This window comes from Brachionichthys hirsutus, chromosome 7, assembly GCF_040956055.1.
Source record: "Brachionichthys hirsutus isolate HB-005 chromosome 7, CSIRO-AGI_Bhir_v1, whole genome shotgun sequence".
Taxonomy (NCBI): Eukaryota; Metazoa; Chordata; class Actinopteri; order Lophiiformes; family Brachionichthyidae; genus Brachionichthys; species Brachionichthys hirsutus.
The window spans coordinates 9,334,993-9,358,188 of record NC_090903.1 but is presented as its reverse complement, the minus strand read 5'-3'; the positions used below and the strand labels follow the sequence as shown (position 1 = coordinate 9,358,188).

The window sequence follows — 23,196 nt, the reverse complement described above, 5'->3', positions numbered from 1 at the left end:
GGCAGTATATAGTTTTACCCCTGCAGTATGCAGGAGGATCAGTAGCTCTTCTGACATTGTCCTGTCAGCTGCAAAGAAAGAACCTCCCTTTCCTCCTGCACCCAACCACCTCCACCACCCACCTCCTCAACCATGTCACCTGTGTGGAAGCCCCAGAGCCTGCGTGCCAGACGTAATTACGGCAGCTAGTAGATCCCAGAGGAGGGCAGTGCTGGCAGGTCACTGCCCAGGGAGAGAGGGCTGGAAACCAAGGACAGAACTCCGGGATAAACTTCTATTTAGCTTGGTGGAAGAATCTACCTGGAGGAGACGGATCAAAACAAGTTAGCTGGGAGAAGAGCAGGAGCGAGAGAAGGGGGAGCGAAACCTACACCGAGATTCCACAGAGCGGATGTAAAAACAGACGGACGGAATAAAAGGGGAAGATGAAGGCTAGAGGAACATGCAGAAAGGACCAGCACTAGTTGGTGAAGAATGCTTCAAAACTGAAGCGAGCTAGACAATAGACAAAATGAAGGAGGGTGGTGGGGGCTCCACGGCGTCTCTGTGCAGGCGGGACACAGACTGGAGTAGAGTGTATAGTGTGGCAGAGGGGCCTGAGGATCCTCTACCGCTGTCACCTTGGTTCTAGCTCTGCCTGCTGGTCCAACTGTCAGTTCAACTTTAAATGTAATGGTCCACAATGGAGACCAGCCGAAATAACTGTGCATCTTCATGAAGACCGGCCTACACCATTCTATTAAGACAAACCAGTCACACATCACGTTCCCATCATTTATCATTTATCATTTAGGGAAAAAAAACGTGCTTGGTTATTTATTGCCACCTTGTCTTTTTCTTAGGATGACGCTTTTTGAAGTGTGATTCACAAGTTTATTTCATAGATCTAATTATAACTGCATTTCAGAAGTATGTCTAACAAAAAAACCAAACTTCAAATTGATTGATATATCCAGATGCACAGAGTAGGTTTTAATGAAATACCTTTCATTTCTGCTGTACATTCTAATAAATAGGCTATGGTAGCTGTTGTTTTCTTTCTTTCAAGTATCAGGTTAAATTTGAGTAGGCCATCCCTCACCAGTGACAGCAATAAATGAAAGGGATGCCTTTGTACAAGCATAGTAAACAGACAAGGAAAAATGCCTGCGATCTGCCTTACTGTATGATCCTGGGGTCCTTTTAATCTTGTTGTTCTGGGCCCGCTTCCAGCTACTTTGCATGCATGTATCTTAAATTGTGCAAAACTGTTATTAAAATCCCAGGAGGAAAGCATATTTCAAAGAAAAAAAAAAGAAAAAACACCCTGGGGAGTGTCTCATATTTGTTTGCTTTCATCAAATGTCGGGGTGATCCATGTAGCAACTCCCACTACACTCAGCCTAGCTCCCTTGGCCATCCCAAAAAAATCAAGCAATGGGAAAAGATCCAAACTAGGAGTAAACTGTTTTCAGTTGCTGCACAACAAATAAACAAACATCTGGAAGCATTCAGAGTGCCCCATTAGGAGGACTCTGGGCTTTGCCAAAAAGGGGTAAATGATGAGGAATGGGCTGTCGAAAGGCTGGCGGAGACAGGGGAGAGGCCAGATGACGGAGCTGTGGGTGCTAAGCACTGCCTTTTAGAGCTCAGCTGGGCTCTGAGAGATCCACACCTGCTGTTGCCGCCTCCTCCACCAGACATCTGGATGGATTACATGACTAATGGATGACTAAGATGCTGGTGCTGAAACTTGGCTGCTGTCAGAATAAAAGAAAAGGTTGTTGTTTTGACTGATGACTTAATGGTCTTTGCACAGCAGACTTGGTAGAACAAAAAATGACTGGAACAGAACGGGTTCCCCAACGTTTGCTGTTTCCTATAGAGTAACCAGAGCTGTGGTATATAAAACTCTGTGGATCAAATTGTTTTATGAATACAAATATGAACGTTTTAATAAAGTTTAATCAATACATTACATCAGATATTTCTGTCTTTACCCTCAAGTTAGTGCCTTAGTTTTACTTAAAAGACATTTTGTTCTTTTCCCTTTGATGTTGCTCGGTATGATGAATGCTCAAATTTGTCTGCCGATAATCTCCCCACCCTGGTTTGGATTGTCTTGGCATGTTTCACAAGAATTGAAATGTCCTCAGTCAAATGTGCTGAGAAAAGACGAAGCATCTTTGACGTTTGCCCTTAGATGCATGAACGTGCTCTGTGAGGCATTTCCCTTTAGAGCTGTAATGATTTTTCAGCAGGATCTGTCACCTGATAAACGTCACTCTTAAACGCATTGTACTATACTGGCCTACACACAACCAAAATGAGGCATCGAAAAAGAACAAAGCGTCAGCTTCAAGACCCAAGTTGGACTTTCTTTGTGAGTAAGTTAACCTCTGCCCTGACACAACAGAGACACAAAGGACTTAGAATAGCTCACTATAAATATTGCTTCTTACTAACTCCAGCTGTGTGGTAAAATTTTAATGCAGAACTTGTTATTTTTAGACTCCCGGAGTTTTTGAATAATTCTATAGCTTCCTAATAGGGTTCCCCGTGTAAATAAATGGGAGCGTTCAACTATCGATCAGAGTTTGCTTTTCAAAATAACAATTTCCCAAGCACTTTCTCTCATGGTATAAAATTCTAATGATGATGATGCAACATGTTAAGCCCCCAAGCCCACCGGTGCTCTGTAAACTATAGGTCTGTGTCTGAACATGGCCAGAGGCCAGCGTTGAAGTAACTGCACTCATGGTCAGCTACACACAGCAGCGAGGATAAAGCGTGTCATTTGGTTGAATTCACACAAAATCTGTTTTGAAATAAGTATTGAACAATAAACTAAGTTAAAATCTTGCAAGCTAACTCAATTTTTACATCATCAGCAAACATCTCTGTGTGTGGGTTGAAGAAGTGGCGGACATCATGTCACTGCTTTTCACTGAGAGGGAGATTGCAATTTAAAATCATGAAAAAAAATCACAAAAATGTTGTAAATAATCTAAATACTAATGTGTGCGTGTTTCCATATAATAGACAGATGTGCATTCGTGTGTGAGCATCTGCATTTGTGGTGTGTACAGCAAGAACAGGACATACATTTCAAAATGGATAACCAAGACTTTGTTTGAATAAACAAGCTGAAAGTTCAGTCATATCACTGTCTTCTTTGTGAGGGCAGCTTCATTTGCATATCACAGTGCATCACAGTATTATAATCTTTCCTGTATGTATGAGGAAAAGCTGCCTTTAATGTGAGCCGCATGATGCGGTATTATTCCTCCCAGGAGCGGATTGGTTCAGCCACATGAATACCCATTAAAACTAGCCTATGGAGATGGATGAGAGAGGTAGGGGATGAGGGCAAACTGGGCCTGCGATCCTTCACTATGACTTCACATAACGCTGCTCTGCCCACATCCGCTGTGATGATCGCTTATTTTTGGATGCAGGCCTGCCCTTGTTATTACTAGCCCTGGAAATCGCCTCAATGTTTTCTCCTTCAAAAGCAGGCTAGATTAAAATACCAGGATAACCTCCTCAACTGCTACGACAGGCTCAACTGTCAAATGCTGACGTGCCAACTCTGAACTGCTTTGAGAAAGCTGCCTCCTACCAACTGTCATTGTATCTCCGTTATCGGATGGCACTTCTTTCACAGTGTGTGAATAATTCTGTTTGTGCTGGGTTTGGGGAAATGTCACTCTGACACTATTGTTTTTACCTTGCCGTTTGAAGTAGAAGAGAGCATTTCCTGAGTGTCTTGAGTTCTTAAAGTGGTGTTGGATGTATACAGCGGAAACTTAAAGTGAGAAGATGGAACTGTCAGCTTCTGAGCCACTCCAAGATATTTGTTTATTGGTTCTTCCTGCTCGTGGTTGAAAAGTAAATATTTCTCTCTGTGATATTCCGCCTTAATAATTGATTTTTCACTGCATAGGTGTGCTGGGATTCTTTTGACTAATGTGATCCAAGAAAAGTCTTTTTGATGCCACATATGAAATTAGACATTTTCCAACTAGACGTTTTACCAAGCTGGTGTCACCATGCAAATAGAACTAATTCTGCTGTTTGTGTAGAAGACATATGAAACATATGACTTTATAATGAACAGCTCACTTCTCATTCCGTGTACACAAAGTATGACGATAACAAGCGGTGAATTATTTTCTCAGCACTAAAAACCTGTGGACTCCTAAATCTTCACCATCCATTACCATTGCAGGTACATCTTATTAATGAAGATACAACCCCAACTGGTTCAACCATTGACTCTTGCTCAGCCTCACTCAGGCCGAAGTCTAATGCATATGTTGGCTTGACATGAGTTACGGCAGAGGAGGACAGAATGACAAACACAGACATGAGTTTCTGCCAAGTTGCGCAGTCCTGTTTGAAAAGCCATGCACCTTTTTTCTCTTGACTTTAGTCTTCTTCCAAGCTGCTCTGGTTGTCTTCAGGAAAGTAGCAGAACAGAAGTAGATCAAGTCGGAACGGTTTGATATTGTTAATGCTGTCACTATTATTAATTCGCTGCCTTGCTTTAAAGTTGTGGTTTGGGACAGCTGATGCTGCCTGTGCTTTCCAGATGTCCTTTCCGTCAGAAGTTGGAGCAGGTTCCTGTAGCCATCATGGTTTCCAACGGTGGAGCTCCATCATAGTCATTTAGGATGGGGTTGGCTGCCAGATGCTTTTGGGTATTTTTACAGCAGGATGGATGTTGGGTCCACCATTTTTTTTTCTCTCTGTCAGGACCCCTTGAAACAAATTATGCGGTGAACAGGCAGAGTCTGTCTATGTGAGGGGGTTTGGCTGCCCTTCACTCTGATGAATAGCTACTAACGTCCTGGCAGATGCTAAAGGAGACTGGATCAGACCTCGATAAGTCCTTGTAGTTTTGTAATTAGTATCGTATGTTCCCAGGGATGTTTGCACAGAGATGTACAAAGACAATATATTACATTAATCATAACAGCAAATTCAGAAAATTATATACATTTGCCTTGCTACTTTATGTGGAATCATATATCTTAATCACAGTGTTTTTAAATAAATTATACATTTCTGACTGTAGATCATAATTCTAGGATGACTGATCTCACGCGGTAATCATTCAAGATGAAAACATGCCTTAATGCTGGTCTGGTTAATGGCTCCTACAAATTAGATTTCAATTCACTCGGTGGCTTGTTTATCATGCTGGGTGACACATTCTGCGTGGCTTCACAGCTGTGCTACATCACTAAACCTTTATGTCAGGCATGATTGTAACTGAGATATACATGCCGTGGATTTGCTAATATGCAAGAGAAGCCAGCAGTGATAATGTATACAGCAGCATTAACTGGTGTCTTGTTAAAAGACAGGATTGAATGGCAATCACTTATTGAGAGTAGATGGCACTCGGGGAGGGGGTGCATTCCAAAAGAAAATTGCATATGTGAGAAATGTCATCATCATATCAAGCCAATCAAAAGTAGAGAAGGTATAGCAACGTTATATTAAAATAAATCTTGTATCCATGCCCTCACCTGGATAAGTCTCAAAATCTGATCATCTATTCCCTGCCTTTCCATTAATCGTCATTGCTTAATTATCTAATTATTATTTTGGGGTTGTTTTAGTCATCCATAATTTAAAAACATTAAACGCATTAATAGCAGACTTCCAGCAGATTTTGGTCTTGCAATGTCGCCTTCATAGTAGCACATGTACTCACTTTATGTAATTAAATAGTTTTTGTGTGTTACACTATTTTAGTTTTTAAAACCTTTCGCGGAAGCAATCACAATCCCTTTCACTGTTGGGTTTGCCACTTCAGGCTACAGTCGACCTACTCCATGGAGGTACCATCTGGCCTCGGCAACTTCTTCATTTATTATCCTTTTCATAATAAGCACTGAGAATGGTAAAACAAAGAAGTCTATAAAGGTCAGATGGACATGGAGCACATGGGTTTACAGCTTCACGTTCAGACACATGCCTTCTAATGTAAGCGTGTGTGTGTGTGAGTGCTACTTACACAGCATCTAAAAATGTGCTGAGCAAGATCACAAGTGTTGCAAAATTAGTAGGTCAGCTTGTCCAACCATCCATAAGGCCAACTAGACATGAGTGTCAGAAGTATTTAGTTGAACTGATGTGAATTTCATTTCTCTTAAAATATAAAGAGGTCCATTTTTAGCTTTGCATTGCTATCAACATTTCAGCTCATCCAGAATGAAAAGAACAAGGTCACTGACTTGATATAGGAAGTCCAAAGCAGCCTCTTCACTCACTTGAACAGTCAGAGCCGGTTTCTATCTCATGATAATGTGACCAAGCAATGCATTTCACTTGCATAATTTGATTTGCTTATAGTTTCTGGCATTATATGTCAGTGCAGTGCAAGACAATTACATTGGCTCAGTCAAATATATAAATTCATCCCAGATTGTTGTAATTTAAATGTCTTTCTGTTTCATTCCCCTCCCTCCGGACAGCCATGCATTCAAAACTAAACCTCCTGAATTATTAGGCATCAAACTGAATCCTATCTGCTCATGAAGATGGAACTCTTCCATATTGGTATGCGGTGTTTTTTTCAGCATATGAGCTGAGTGTTTTGCGCTGCTGTAATACGTGTGCTTCAGGGGGATATAAGAGCACTGTTAAGGAGCTGAAAGAATCAAAATTCGATAAATGCATATAAATAGAGAATTTCCATTTTCAGCTGTGTTCAGTGCCTGCAGAGCCCGGAAAGAAAGCTAAAATATGTCTCTCCATTTGACACCATTAACAAGTGTTAACTCATTACCTTTGGCACCACACACCATTTGAGGCATTTTTCTGCAGCAGCAGTTCAGCGCTAAGGATTTGGACAGTCGGGTAACAGAGATAGGGAAAAGAGGGCATGATTTTAGATAAAGTGGAATGAACATGTTCACATATCTGGCGGTGAAATTCTTTGTTTGCGCACTGTGACCCTGAGATGTGATGTCTCAGGGCTAGCCGAATGCTTCTTTTATGGCCTCTGATCCAGTGTTTCTGGTGAAAATAATAAGCACGATTGTGTTTTTCCTCCGCTGCATGATGCCCCAATGGTAAAGAAAAATATAGGTTGAAGGGGATACATATATTTTATATCATTGTCTGTTGTGGCATTTTGCTATATGCCGTATATTATAATTTGTTGTATAATCTACCATCGTAAGAGAAGTGGTAACAGCCATGTATATATATATATATATATATTATTTTTTTACCATTGTACGGTTTAGAAATACTGTGATATGCTGTTAGCCATTAGACTACAGAGAGGTAATCTTGACAAATACGTTGAACAAATCAAGGATATTAGTGCTGTGAGGTGCAGTCGATAATATTTGGATTCATTAATTTCCGTGCCCTGAGATGACGTCCAGCCCCTATTAGGTATTAAATCTTTTTTATACCTCAGCTGTGGCTCAGCCGAGCAGATAATACGCTCTGAGCTCTGAAACATGTAGCATTATAATTAGCTTTGTCAGGTCCTAGCCCCTACAACCCTCATGCAGATAATATGATAATATGTCTTCATAACCAGCTGACCTTACATGCTCAATATTTCTCCCCTTATGAAGATTACATGTCAATAAAGTAATTGAGTCCTGGGGTGTGTGGCAAGTGAAGATTTAGGTTATTGGACTTCTCGGGGCGGTGATATACGAGCGTTATTATTCTACCTGTCCGGAAATGTGCAGGGGGCTGGGGACAGTCCGAAAGTGTCGGGGGGAGAGGGGCCGCAGAGAGGAAGAGCAAGTGAGACAGCGATGAGGCTAAAGAGAAAGATAGGAGAGGATGAAGAAAGAAAAGAAGTGAGGGAGAGGGAATTGAAACAAGAAGGAGGGAGACCGGGGAGTGCTGAAGAGGCAAAGTCATTTCTCACATGGTAGGACAGATCCACAGTTAATCATTCCCTCGTACCTTCATCTCTCCATCCCTCCCTCGCTCGCTCTCTGGATACGAACAGGGGTTATGTCATATTAATTAAGAGAAGTAGAGTTACAGTGGCGCCGTTTGTCTGAACGGGGCACAAGGAGAGTCATGAAATATTCCACAGAGCATGAAGCCATCATTGGCGCTGCCTCACACCTGATTGGCTACTTTGAGTTCATTAGTTTAAATGCTGGAAGGAAATGACAGCATGCAGTTTGACAGAGCCATCATTTTGAGCAGCGTGTGATGTCACAGCGAGCGTCTTTCTCATCACTTCGTCACCCTTGTATTTACTTTACGTTTTGGTTTACACGCTTGCTCCGATGTGTCTTGAGAAAGTCCAGAGGTTGAAACGGAGTGATGGATGAGTGAGCTTGTCCAGCTTGTCATTCAACGCTGTGGTAAACAATGTATGACACAGAACTACAGAGGTCAATGAGGGGATTATTGGTAGTTCAGTGACTCTTTTCCACAGACACAAGCTGACAAATGGCTCCTGTGTGGTCATCACATGAACGAAATAACTATTAGCTATTTATTTGGACATGGAGTCCATCCAGGCAGTGTTAGAAAGGGCGAACCTAATACTTAAAATTATTTTCCTTTATTTCACTTTGTCTACACAGTTGAAGTACAGTATCCATATTTATTTATTTTCAGCCAGTGGAGACGTAAAAAACAACAGCACTTTGAACCAGTTCATCTGAACTTGCATAACACTATAAAATATAAATGTTGTATATGCAGTGCATACGTTCATTTATTAATACATTCAACACATGTCATTACACAAAAATTACAACTTAAATCGCAATCATGGCCGTTGGTGAGTATTCCTTTTAATACTCAACCATGGATGAAAATGACTAAGAGGAAACAGCTTGGCTTCAGTCTTTAGTCATGTCTACCTATATAAAATCACATACAAGGTGACATGAAGCATCTTTAAAGCATATGCATGTATACTTCATGCCATTTCATCACTTCTTCTTGCCTCATATAGTGACAAATAGTGCTAGATTCCACATGTCAAGGTACTGTTTTCTGCATCATAATTTGACTGTCAGTGCTACAGACAGAGGAAATGGGATGTGAAAATGATTGTGGTCAATTGAGGTCCAACAATGAAGGTTACACACTCTTTCGGCTGTGAGAGAGAGGAGAGCTGGGGACACACGCAGGCAGGGTAGGAGAGCAATGTTAAAGGATATTTTACCACGTCTTTTTAGATTAGGCCTGGAGATTGATATCTTCCACTCAGATGAAGCCCTGATGTGAGTGATCCAACCCTTCCATCACTGTGACATGCAGCTCTTGGCTAACGCTCATCTGAGTTGATGGGCGCACCCTACGCCACAAGGGCCCTGGCTAACATACCCACCTTCCCCTCTGTCCGCCTCACGTTGCCTTCTATGTTCTTTTATTTCTATTGCCCTTCTCCCCTGTTTTCTGTCACCATGTCATGTCCAATCACTGTTTGGCTGGCCAGGCACTCAGTCGGGCAGGCAGAGAGCAGGAGCCCCAGGAAGAGAACTGCCTAACAGGCGTCAAGATGGGCACCGAAATGACTCTAATAATGGGGTCCCCGTGTGGCCCAGACAGGCCAGTCAGTTAGCTGGGCCAGGATGGGGAGTAATAAGTGTTTGGTGTCTACAGGGAAAGGAAGTGTGAGTACAGCCAATCCTGGGCACTATGGTCAGGTAGGTGCAGCCAGCCAGGGTCTAAGGGGAATGCTTGTGGAACTAGACATCAGATTAGTATTGATATGTGTCGTGCTGGAGGTTGCCAGGCTGTTTGTTTAAGAGGGTGCCTCAGAGTGGTATAGCAGCCATGCACTAATTGATGTCTTGTTCAAAAAGAGGAGCTAGAGGACACTTGGATATGCCTGATCCTTCGTGAAAGACAAGGTTGCTCAAACAACCACTTTATGATGTGACGAAGGAGGGAAATATATCACCTGTGTTAGCTGTGCATGTTTTATGCACATGTACAACTCCAGCAGCAGTTCCTCTGAAGGCTAAATCTGCTGACCGTCTTTGGTTTGATGGAAATCGCCTCTGACAGGTAGTGAGGTGCCATTTTGTTCATTGATGCGTGAACTCCATCATTGTTTGCGTAGCTGAGTTTAGTTAACGTGACACTTAGCCAAACACTGTCATTGCCATGTCATTTCTCCCTTTACTGACCAATTTGGATGTTTTCCTCCCTGAATGTGTCAAGCTTTTCAGCCAGACAGTTTTGGTGTCCTCTAAGAATAAACTCTATTCTGAATCTTTAACACATCTGAAGCCCTGATATCAGAGGGAAGTGGTCCAGGACCAATGAAGCCACTGCTGTCCTTCCTCGTTTGCCTATCTAGAAACAAGCTGCTTCCCTTTGAACAGTTTTATGTGGTTGTAATTGACCTGACAATGGGGTTCATTATGAAGTCCTTTTCATGCTGTTTTGCCTGATAATTATTATTTAATGTGTTCAGATGGAGAGCATCATTAATTCATCCCTTCCTCCAATGTCAAAGAGATGAACAGTGAAGTTATCACTCTCTGGTGATTAATATTGTGCTCTTTTGTTATTGAATCCTGTCCCAGTGATTAAACCTTCATAGAGTGACTCACCAGACGCTCTTATTAACTGCACCATTACTGAGCACAGCCAAACCTCTAATTGCAAATTTCACTTTTGCTTTCTCTTTCAGTCAGAGGTTTGGACCACTTATCTGTTCCCTTCTTTTAATTAGAAATCCTGGGTATAATGAAGAAGGCAATCGATCAGTGTCAGGCCGTGTGGTGCTTGTGTGCTGTGATTTGTGATCCACATGTTGACGGAGAAAATGAGCTCTTATGATTACTGCCTCATTAGTGGTTTCATGTGCCCTTAAGGCTAGACGCACCCTTTCAATAAGGGTGGCCATAAATATCCAGCTTGTCATTATAATGCTTACAGGAGGTTTTCTTTTTTCATTCATATCTAAGGTCTGTGTTTACAGCGAGTTAGCTCGGGGATGCCTTGAGGAAGGCATACCAAGGGGACTGAGGACTTTGTAAATTGTCTGCCACCCTAAAGTACCCCCCCCCCCACTTCTCCCTTATCGCTAGAGTCCAGAGCTACTGTCACCAGTGTTCCCTCCTGTCTCCACGTGGAATAAATGTCACTGAAATTAATTTCAGAAATTTATTTTTCATTAGACCCCCCACAACGGTAATCGCTTTCTTCAGTCAAAATTTATGTACCCCAGAATTCAATTTCCTTTTCATCCTCATACTTTGGAAGCGCAGAGACCGATGTGCGTTCATCTGGTTATAACTGTAACTCACGATGAAAAATGCCATTCTCATTGATGTGTCTGATTATAGTATTTTGGTCAATTCAAAATGAAAGACTGTCCTTTTTCATAGATTAGCCTATACTGAAAAAGATCAAAATACAATCAATGCATACAATATTGATCCTCCATTGCATGCCTTATCGATTTACGTATTTTCTTCTGTGTCAGTCAAATTTATTTTTATTCTGTCAGCAATGTCCTAGCTGTCGGCTCTTGAAGCATAGAAAAGCACACAGACTATATGTTACTGTTGCATTTTAAGGGGAATCAAGAATCATGTAGCAAAATCAACCTGGTATTGATCAGAGCTGGTTGAGCCACAACCCTGGCAGTCTATCAGTCTGTGGCGACAGCAAATCCCCCCCCCCCCCCCCCCACACACACAGACACATACATGCATTCAATCTCCTACTTTTCTTCTCTTTTTTGCCTTTTTTGGGCCCTCTTTATGTGTGTGTTGTTGTTGTTGTTGTTTTTTTATCTGAGCCATGCACACAGTTCTTAAATCTCTCATCTCTCTCTTTCGATTTTGAGTTTTGAACTATTCCACCCCTCTAATCTAACATCTTACACGGAACTCTAAAGTCAGAACACACAACGAAGGTTGGTGCTGCAACAGAAGAAGCAAGAGGACGTCACAATGAATTACAGCTCAAGGAAGCATCTGTATACACTGCGCATATTGCATACTTTTGTGGACACATGGTGTTTGCAGGGGTGGCAGAGGCACCACTGACAGGCTGCATGGTGGGAACATTTTATGTTGAATGCCTCCAGTATAGCATGGAACGTAAATCATTATGTGGATTTCTTAGGCCTAGACTTTTAAAGCAATTTATAACCAATTAACTGGCTGATAGCTAGTAGTGGGGTAGCTTTCCTTTTTTCCCGTGAAATGTCACTATCTACTGTCCATAGGCGTGCGTTGCTTAGTCTTCCCTTAATGTGAGGTTTCACTATCCTCTGTATCTTGACATTGCCATTAAGTTTAGTTCCTCTGTTTGCATTTCGTATAATCCCAGTATAACCCCCTACTTCCTGTCTCTCCTGCCCTCCATCTATCCCTGTAACCCCCTCAGCCTCTGACTGGGTGAAAAATGGGCCGCATTTCCCTGATAGCGTGTGTGGATGTGGAGTGTAAATGGCTAATGAATTACAGATGAACATTGACGCAAATTAATCTTCCTGATGTCCCACGGTTATATGGCAGCTATTTAAAAGTTTAATCAATACCCTGAAGTTAAGAACATGCAGGCGCTGCAGTTGTTTGGCCACAGTAAACAGCCAGGATGGGAACAGGGAAGCCCTGAGCTCAGGGCATGCATCAAAATGACAGCTATTTACATTTAATGGTCTCAATATTTTTTTTAATTGGGATAGGATGAATGTCATTTTCATTATCAAATTTTACGCCAGAGTTTTTGTTCAGGACCACAGAGAATTAGCTGTTACCGGGTAAATATATTGACAGAGGAGTAGAATATGAGAATGAGTTGAATTTAAACTCATCAGTCTATCCAACATTCGATTCACCTTCACTCTTCCTTCAAGATAACGCCTACTCCATTCCTCTTTCCATCGCCTCCACTATAAAACAACTTGAATCCTGCTCCTAAGCTTCCAGCCTTGCTCCTGGTCTCCTGGACACACATCCACCTTTCTCCTCATCATCATGTCCACCAGCTCTAGCTTTTCCTGTCATCGTCCCAACATTCAAAGTCCCTACTCTCAGTCCTAAACTCTTCCATTCCTCCTTCTCTCGCTGATGGATGTACCCGACTTCCTCCTGTTCTTCGTCTCTGTCTTCGACCCACATTAATCCAATTTCCAGCAGCGCCAACGCTGCGACGGTCGTTGTTAACCCGGGCCTCGAGCCATCCGGTATGTGTTTCTTATTTATATTGATTTGCATATTGTACTTTGCCAAATTTTTACAAGGGATTAACTGGCAATGTTACGTTAGCTTCTGCAAACCGCTCTGATGGATTCAAGTACTGCTTGAGTTGTTGGTTAACTGGTGAAACCAACGGGTGGACTAGACAAAACAAAGAGAAATGAGAGAGAGAGAAGACAAAATAAAAGTGTAAAGAATGTAGAGGAAGAGTGGAAACGGCTGAAAAAAGAGGAGAGGAAAAGGAGGCAGAACAAGGGACGGAGAGTGGAGAGAGTGGATCCATGCCCAGAATAGATAACCTTGATATTAAAAGCTGCATCCGTTGTATGTGCCTTTCTGTGACATATTGATGGCCCTTGAAAAGAGTCAAGCTGATTGCATGCAGGGAACAATCATTAAACCCACTCCAGCTCCCTCCTCCCCTGACTCTTTCTCTTCTCAGGGTTTGTGTATGCATGCACAATTGCAGATGAGCTGCTTGCATGCCCACATGGAGGAGGCTGTGTGAGTTAATATTGTGTGAAACATTTGGGTGCGAGACCTAATGAGCAAAGGATTTTCAGTTATTTTGAGAGGTGCAGTCCACACATGCTAAGATGGGATCTCCAGTCTACCCAATCAAAACTAATGTATTAGAAATCACAGAGATATCAATTGCAGTATCTGACTTTTATGTACTGGTTGTTGAGTTTTGTCAGGGGTTTTCACAACCTGGAGCATTCTTATTGTTCCTCCTTAAGCTGTGCATTCTCTCATCCATGACATTATGCATGACCATGACCTTTTCCTCTAGAGGTAGGGTTAGAGTTAGAATTCCGAATCACTACAGTCCTGGCATCATCGAGATGAATACAACATTGTCAGGCAGCTATAACTATAGGTGGAGTCAAGTTAAGTGATCCTACCGAAGTATGTTAGCAATACTTCTACTACCCTTTAGCTTGATTGGTCAAAGCCGTGGCTATACTTCTCTGAGGGGTCTTTTAGACAGACTTTTATGGCATATATATCCAGTACTCGAGAGTTAGTTCAGTAAGTTAAGTTTCTGCAGGAACAGAAAATGGCTTTGATAATGCACATAAGAATCAAGAATGTGAGCTGCGCCTAGAAATCACAGGAACGCCTTTTGTATATAAACCTTTAAAAACAATGAAAGATATCAGCAATTGCATCTTTCACCAGTCAAGTAAGGAACTTCAGTTGTTTCTTTGCAGTATTGCCTTGGTAATTCACAGAGCTGATTTATACATACATTTATATTGCGTGTATAACATTTTGTGACGATATGTGTTGATTTCACAGTGGAGACTTTGTACAGCTGGCTTCCTCGCACTGTGGAAGAGTGGTCTATCAAGCCCCCGTAGAGAGGACACATGTTCGTTGGTAATCAGCTCTGAAACAACCAGACCTTTTGACGATAATGCTACACATGAAGCATTCACAAAGCGGTAAACATAAGATATAGGCTGTGCAGCCTTTTAACAAAGATAAGAGTGTTAGGTACTCTTAAAAACAAGGTGCTGTGTGACATATGCACAACAAAGGCCTGATTGTTCCTCTACGAGGGCATGATGGAAACATTAGCCTCCCCATCACTTTGTTAATCTGTCACTTTAATGGCTGCTCCCGCTGTTCACACTGTGCCGTGGTTGTGCTCGAGAGATGAAAGTGTGCATGTGTTTGTGATCATGTGTGTACGGTTGAGAGGGTGGGTATTGATTTGAGTGTGCTCATTCATGGCTTAGGAGACACAGAGGACATTTTGGACTACTAGGTTTTGCACTGTACCAATTGTTATTAAGTGCCAGGTCATCAGACAGAACCCCACAGGCATGAGCGTGGCCTCAGAAGGCGTTATGTAAGAGTTAGTGTGACTTGCTTATTCCCTTCTCTGTCTCCAACTGGCCCATCTTTTTCCTGGTTTCTCTCATAATAAGAGTTAACTCTTGCTGTGAAAATGCAGTGAACTGAAAAGTATCTGGAGCCCGAGCTCGCTTGCACACACAATGAAGACACATTTGGGCACCTCTTCACCCTCTGGGAAACAGACCTTGTCTCAGTTCATTGTTTTACCCATTCCAATGAGCCATCGCTGCTCTTCAACTTTGATCACAGATATAGCTTTATAAAGTGCTGCCGGAGCGTTACAGGTTACACATCAGCAAATCTTTCTGATTGGTGCTGGAGAATCCCAGAATTTATTCCCTCTGTCTCCTCAGTTCTCAGCTTGTGGTGACCTCATCAGAGTGTTAAGGCTTGAGAGGCCTTTAGTTTTAGTTCACTTATCTGTGAAAGATTTTGATTGCAACCTTCAAATATATGCCCGCTAGGTAATGTGTTAAAGGAGCTGCCTTGGTTTTGCTACCTCGGTGGTGGATCTGTTTAAGGGCTCCACTCATTGAGTAAGTTGTGAATATGTGAAAGGCCCGGCACCCATGTGATCAGAGGTCTGCAAGACACCCCAAGTCCTGTGGTGTCAAGCCCAGTCCCCAGCCGTGGCACCTATATCCCCAGGCAAATCATGGCAGCTGGAATCCCCACCCCCTACCACAACCGTCTCACTGTCAGAACAGCATGCACACACATGCACGCACACACACACACACACACATGTGTATCCCTCAAACACCAGGGGAAGCAAGCAGGCACGAAGCTAGGCCTGGATTTTATTGGAGGTGACAGCTCCTCACACTTCAGTGTTTGGATCACCTCAAGTAGCTGGGCTATGAGGGGAAATGAGCACTGCTCCACTACAAAGTCCAGATTTAGATTGACTGAGCTTGTCCTCAGGCCTGTGGGCTGCTGCTGCTGCTGCTGCTGCTCTGCTCCACCGCCTGACAGAACACCCACTACTGCTGCAAGGGACTGGTACGTGTGTTATTGTGTCTAAGTCTACGCACTTTGTATGAGCGTGTGTGTGTGTGTGTGTGTGTGACTTGGTAGAGACTACTTTGAAGAGTCAGACAGAGTGGGGGGGGGGGGAGAGAGAGGGATGTGTCAGGCTTGGTTAGAATTGAGGGTGGCATCAGAATATGCTTGGCACTAATATGGCACCAGTATCTCTGTCCCCGTCTCTGCTTCCTGTCACTTAGTTGCCATTCTCTTCCCGCCCGTGACAATGCCTCTTTGGATTTTGTGATTGGACTTAGCGATTGGAGCACTCCTCATTCCGCTGCGACACCGCCTCTCCCATAAGTCTCTCCTTTCCTGCTCTTGTCTCTGGCCTGCCCCCTGCTCCTGTAATGCACTTGATGTCTATTTAAAAAGCCTGGTGAACGCTGTATATGCTCCGTTGTCAGAGGATCATTGACGGGACTATTGCCCACTTCTCCTTGCTTCATTTACTGAGAGGTGACATCTAGCCGAAACACACTACATTCATCAAATGGTAATGGGGGTGCTGTGACCAAGCCATCGAGCGCTGACCAGCCCTCACCATGGCTGCAAACGCCTCTTGGTTTTTTCTACTGAGGTGAACAAAGGGTGTGTTTTCTTTATCAGAATTCTATTAAAATTATAAAAAAAAAAAAAAAAGTATTGATTTAGAGCACTGTGACAGGATGTTACATTTGCAGTATAGAGTACAGTCGTAAATTCACAAACTACAAAATTGACCTGTTTTGTGTTTGTTTAATCAGCGTATACACAGATTATTGTGTCAAAGACGTCCCTACTGATATCTGAATAGTTACTCACTGTGAGCGTTCAGTGCAGATCTTTCTGTGAATGCTACGTTTACTTTGTCGGTGGCTCTCATCTTGTTACTGTCCACACTTTGCCCTGAGGCCAAGCCGGTCTTTCTCTGTAACAAGATGCTCATCCTGCCCTGCAGCACCTCTCATCCCCTACAAGCAGCAGGCACAGATGCTGTCCGTGGCTTTTTGTACAGTAGCAAACAAACAATATTTCTTCATGAAATATCCTATAAATATAATTTCTCCATCTTTGTTCTCAGGATCTTTCATCAGCATCATTCTATGACTGAATCAGTTTCTTCCTCGTCCTACAGCGAGTTACGAGTTCTAGCTATGTATATGGACACAAAGACTTCACAGCAGCCAGTGACATCATCTCTTACCATTTCTATTAAAAATACAAAATATTGTGGACATATTCAACAATGTGTGAATCCCTGCAGTATTTCAGTTCTATTAATATTTTATTTATTTATTTATTTTGCTTGTGAGCTAATCAAATGAAGCACGTCTTTACAAATTTACACCCCTTTGCTTTGCATATTGGGAATACAATTCACTTTTAATTATGTTCAATTTCAATGATTCCATTTTTTTATTTGTGCTCAGGTGCATGTGTTTCTCCTCATATACATTTTTTTTCTCATTCTGTCTTTAGGGGTATTCACCAAGTGTCGCTACATCTACTATGGCAAGCACTCAGAAGGTAACAGATTCATCCGAAATGATCAACTCTGATGCATGGCTGACGTAATGAGGGACATGAATGGCAATGGGTATTAAAGGACGGAGGATGAAATCAATCTCCTATTTATTAAAACCACTTGTACTACAGGGGGGGAAAAATGGAAAGGATTTGTTATGATTACGGCAGGATAATATTTTAAGTTCTTAATCCAGCCTGTAGTTCTAGCCTCCTTTGGTGAGCTGGGTCTGCTTCTGTATCTCTGCTTCCAAGCAGACTCAGAGATGACACTCCCACTGACGAGATTGCCTGTAATCATCAGCAACCGCTCATCGGCAGACTTTCACACACACACACACACGCGCACACACACAGACCAAGCCAATTGCAGCCATTTGTTTGACATCCATGATGGATCACCCATCCCCTATCCCCACTAATCAATGGTGAAAGGGGTGACGGTCACACACCTGGGGCCTGACATAGACTCAGCAGTCTCATTCTATTTCACACACACACACACAAGCCCACCTTACTGCTGTTTCAACCAGTAAAACACAACAAAAACTTTGATCCAAAAAGATTCACACAGCTGGTCCAACAAGTTTCAGCCTCGACTTTCAGCATAATCATTCTGTCTTCTTTACTTTGATGCAGGACGCTTTTTTATAAATTATGTTGAATCAATTTTATCTGAGAAATAACTTGATCAGTCTGTTACTGTCAGCTTCTTGATTTGTTAATTTATGTTCGTATTAACATTTTGTGTTAAAGATAAATGCAGTCCAATATCACCTTTAAAACAGAATAGAAATGTAATATATATATGACATTATGTCACAACAGTTCAGTTTTCTTTTTAAATGTTTACATTTTATAATGCTTTATTGGGATGTTAAATACCTTTTATAGCAACTACAAGGCAATAATGCTAATATTGTTTTAGATCAAAATCTATTTATAGTGAACCTTCCAATCTCAATTTTAACATCAATGAATGATGCAGTCTAATTTATCTGTTGTAAACTTGTGTCAGCTCAATGAATTGGTTGAACTAATACTTGTGTGTTTTAATATAGATCTTAAGGTACTTCTTTCTGTCACCACAATAAACTGTCTTAATGATCAAACCTCCATTACATTAGTATTTCATTCCAGTCAGTTTAATAGCCATGCGTTACTCGTCATTACACTTGGTGGTAATTACATTATATTACCTGCTTCTTCGGATGTGAAGTAAACCAATAAACCATTATTATGAGATTGAGATAAAAGGCCTGTGGTATGTTGGTAATTGTTTTAAAATAAAATAAAAATTACAATATGTTAGTCATCTACAATCAAATGTCGGAAAGGTCAGAGGTACCCTTGTGCAATCCACTATGTATCTGTTTATGTCTTTCTCTCTCTCAGCTTAAACATTTGGGGCGGTTTAGTAGATTCCAATTCCCACAGAACTCTGTGACCATATTCCAGCTGACATGATGTTCAGAAGCCTGGTCACTAGTGCTGGTGTTTCAAACTGACAAGGTTTATTTGTCTGTGATTTGATATGCTCAGAGGAAACTTGGGCTGACAGCTGGAGGAGGCAGGAAGAGGGGAGCCACAACAAGTTCCCCCCCTGCACAACACAAAATGTCATCCTTCCCCTGGCTGCGATGCGCGCCCAGCCATCCTGCTGAAAAGAGCAGACATTTAAAACTTTGTGACATGTGTCAAAGGCACTGCCATTGAGCCAGTACTACTGATGGAGCCGAAGTTGACAGGGCTCGAGTCACCGGAGCTGGCTGGGGGACACACCGAGTTTGGTGCGTGTCACTTCCTATACTTGTCAGAGACGCATCCCAAACTGCCACAGCAACACAAACTGTATTATGGGATGGGCGGAGAGGTCTACAGCCAGTTGGCATATGCTCAACATGCACCTTGTGCATGTTAAGGACGAAAGGAATGCTTAGCATCATAAATGGTGGATTAATTAGGGTGTGAGCCCAGAGTTCTACCTGTAGGCAGGGTGACCTCAGCTCCATCACTGCTGCTGTTCCTTGGGAACTCAGCAGATAGATAAATGGAACACCACTTCAGAAGAACAGATCAGTGACATTCTGCCAAAGTTACCCTGCAGGCTCCTCCACCAGCCAGTGTGTGTGTGTGTGTGTGTGTGTGTGTGTGTGTTAGTCCTCTTCTATGCACCGCCCAGCTGGAGCCTCAAAATGTTTGCCTTTGTTTTTTGTTTGAGTGTCATATTTTAGAAATGAGCCATGACTGTGAACGTCTGTTGTAACCGGGGTTAATTTTGCCCAGTTTTTGTTTTTCCACACTCCCTATTTGCAAACATATTGGCCATTTATACTATACATATGTACGTACTCACTCACAACTCACACAATTCCACTCGTAACAACGGTTCCTTGTCGTTGAACACAAAGAGTAGTTTAAAAGTTCTGAAAGCCTCCGAGTTGTCGTTAAGCAAGTGTGTTAATCGAGGAACCCAAATCCTAAACTTGCATAGACTTGGATATTTTTGAGGGGTTTTGTATTATTTGCAAATTACACTATCAATGGAAATGTATCAATGCAACCAAATAAAACAATTAAAATGTAGAACATATTGCAAAAATATTAAGTCTACTATTCATAACTTATTTAATTGTCATGGTAAGAGGCATTATACAAAAGCGTACTATTAATTAACATACTATGTACATTCTTTTATGTTTTAAATGTAATTATCTGATGTTGAGCATATTAGAATGTTTTGGCTTCATAATTCATTGATGGCATCAGTACAATTTGCCTCTCTGGAAGACACTCTGACTCACTGTTGGGAAAATTAAGGACCGATCACCCTGTCATTATACGTCAGCCCGCAGCCCGATGACTGATGACTGATCCACATGAGCTAATGCAGATTTACAAGGTGACAGAATGACAACAAAGGCTTCTCTTTATGAGTGACAACTGGCCACTGATAGCAGAGCGGCAAGGATGGCTGGAGATTTAGATTCAACTCTGCCCCTGGTTATAGAAACCCCACCCCACCCCACCCTGACATATACAAACTATTACCCTCATGCACCTGAAGACATTTGGCAGCACATTGCTGTCTCACTCGATCCAAATAAGCCAAAGGGGCGAGAGTGGTCCTTATTTCCGGGCCCGGTCATGGAGGAGCAGCATTTGTCATACAGGGCTGTGCTGTAGTAATTAGCTTGTCAGTGGGCACCAGGCTGAGATTGTGCTTTCTGCTAAGAAAGATCGACAGACTGACACAGGAGCTGACAGCCAGTCGATAATGTGGCAATTAATGTCATAAATAATTCCACTGCCAATTATATCAAAATGGACTTCTTTCACTGGGCCTAGTACTCCGTTATCATTTCCTCTGATAAGGGGAACAACTGCCCCCCCCCCCCCCCTATAATTATGGGGCTTTTTATATGGAAATACAACATGGCCCTTCGCTCTCCACATGTTTATAGCAGGGAGATGTGGACAATAAATGAAACATGCTAATGACTCCATGTTTTGTGCCTTTTACCTCACACTTTTTTAATGGGTCATATAGCAAGCCTGGAAGGCACTCTGAATGTCATTGGGCTGTATGAAGGAAAAAAAGAAAAACTTGATTTGAAAATGAAGACAATTATGTGAGAGAGATCGATTGGAGCCGTTGTTGTAAAGGTTGCAAAAGCTTAACCAACAGTGAGAATATTGATCGTGACACCCCATCACTTGGTGGGAAAAATGATATCCATTCTCTTGTCTTTGAGATGCAGGTCAATCAATTGCAGCAGGTGAGAATACTCGATTGGCTTGAAGCTTGAAGCAAGTGTTCGCTGAATAGTAAACGTGCTTCATATCGGAAGAAAATGAAAAGAGTAAAAGTGCGAATTTTCTTTGAGATGCTCATCATCTGCCGCCTCAGCCTGTTTCCGCAGGCTCGTTTGTCTTGACAGGTGACCCAGTCACTGTGAATGGTCGCCATCAGCCCGACACTAAATCCTTCCTATGAAATGTATGAGCATATAAACTGTGCTCAGCACATGTAAAGCGCCTCTAATGCACTGTAAAACAGCCTTAAAGACATCAGATGTATCTTCGGGAGAGGAAGGTTGCTCTGACGCTAATATATGGCTAGTGCTGAGAAGTCTCAAGGTCGTGTCATATTCGCCTACATAATGTATGGTTTGCCATTACTCTTGCAGACGCCAATCGTGCGTCACAAGGCTTGATATGAAAATTTTACTAACTAAATCAGCCACCATGCCGACATTTCTATAACGCCTCCATGTCCGTTGACAGAGAAGATAAATAAGGCTAAATAATAACACCTGGTAATCACATTTGCTATGCAGTTAAAGGAGAGCTGTTCTTTGTGTTATTCTATTTACACAGATTTAAATGTAAGCTCCATTTTATTTATTTTTTCTGTTTGATTATTAGGTATGTGTTTTTGTACTTTTATGGAGATGAGCGCATCTCTCCTCCCCTCGTCACTGTCAACCTTTTTTAGATCGTGTGTGTAATTAGGTGTCATTTATTGCTTGATTTGAATAAAGCTGTTAAATGACCCTGTTAGCATGATTAATTTAACCATCCTGAGGGGCTACAAAGTCACTCTCATGCATATTAATTACTGTCACTGTCAATGCTAAATATTGTACAACAATACAACATGTTTGTGTTTGGTTTTTTTGCATTTGGAGTGAAATGTTGTTTGATACAAGTTATGAGGCAAAATCTGACCCTTTGTTCCTCACAATTCAACTATCTCCCTTTAAGGGGGTATTTTAACAGAAGATATGTATAAAATATGACTCCCAATGGTTGTACAACATCAGATAAATATTAAAAGAGACACTTTCCTCTTTTATTTCTGTAGCTACATCTTTAAAACAAGCATAACCCTTTGTCAGAGAACATACAGCAACTAGAAATGCACTCAGAGAGCGCAGACCTCCGCCAAGCAGCTCATTCCCCTCATAGTTGGAGTTACGCCGTCCACATGGTGACGGGCAGGAATGCTGCTTGTGTATGACTTTGTGTGTTTGTACATTCTCAATTTATCCCGCAACTGGGCATGAACAAGATCAAGCAAAACCCCTCAGGAGAGATGGAGGATTTTCACACATGGGCAATTCTGTATGACTATTGAGGCACGAGGAAATACTTGAACAAACAATGTACTGCACATTGAGCCAAGCGATGTGTACCTCCGAATGATATCATACTCTGTCGCTGTACTGGCTGCTGCACTATGTGCGACTCTCACATTGTATCCCCACGGGAAGCCCTGTGGATGCAGACATTATGCTCCCCACTTCAAATCGCTGGGGAATACTTTCCATGAATGCCTTTGAACTGTAAGCAATGTTCATATATTACATATGAATACACACATTATAGGTGCCACAGTAGCATGACCTGAGGCTGGAGTGTGTTCTGTTGCATGTCAGACTTTGTGGTATTTCCTGGGGCGCTCCCATCCTATCTCTGGGGTGTTCTGGAGGGCAGCCTCCCAAATAGCTCGGCTTGGCCTTGGCCAGTGACAGTGACGTACAGAAGCTGTCCATTTTTGACACAGGGCTGTGACTAATTGTGAGGAAAAGGTGAGGGAGTTTTGTTCTGGGGTCGTTCCTAAGGACATGGAGAT

General features: G+C 42.2%; 1 protein-coding gene across 1 annotated transcript in view; it reads left to right on the top strand.

Moving 5' to 3' along the window:
- The window catches only part of lrmda (leucine rich melanocyte differentiation associated), a 166,478-nt gene extending 148,885 nt beyond the window's left edge, over positions 1-17,593 (top strand). The window contains exon 7 of the mRNA XM_068741724.1: positions 17,514-17,593. Within this exon, the coding sequence (XP_068597825.1) occupies positions 17,514-17,593 (80 nt within the window). The remainder of the gene's footprint in view (positions 1-17,513) is intronic.
- Positions 17,594-23,196: the final 5,603 nt, after the last annotated feature.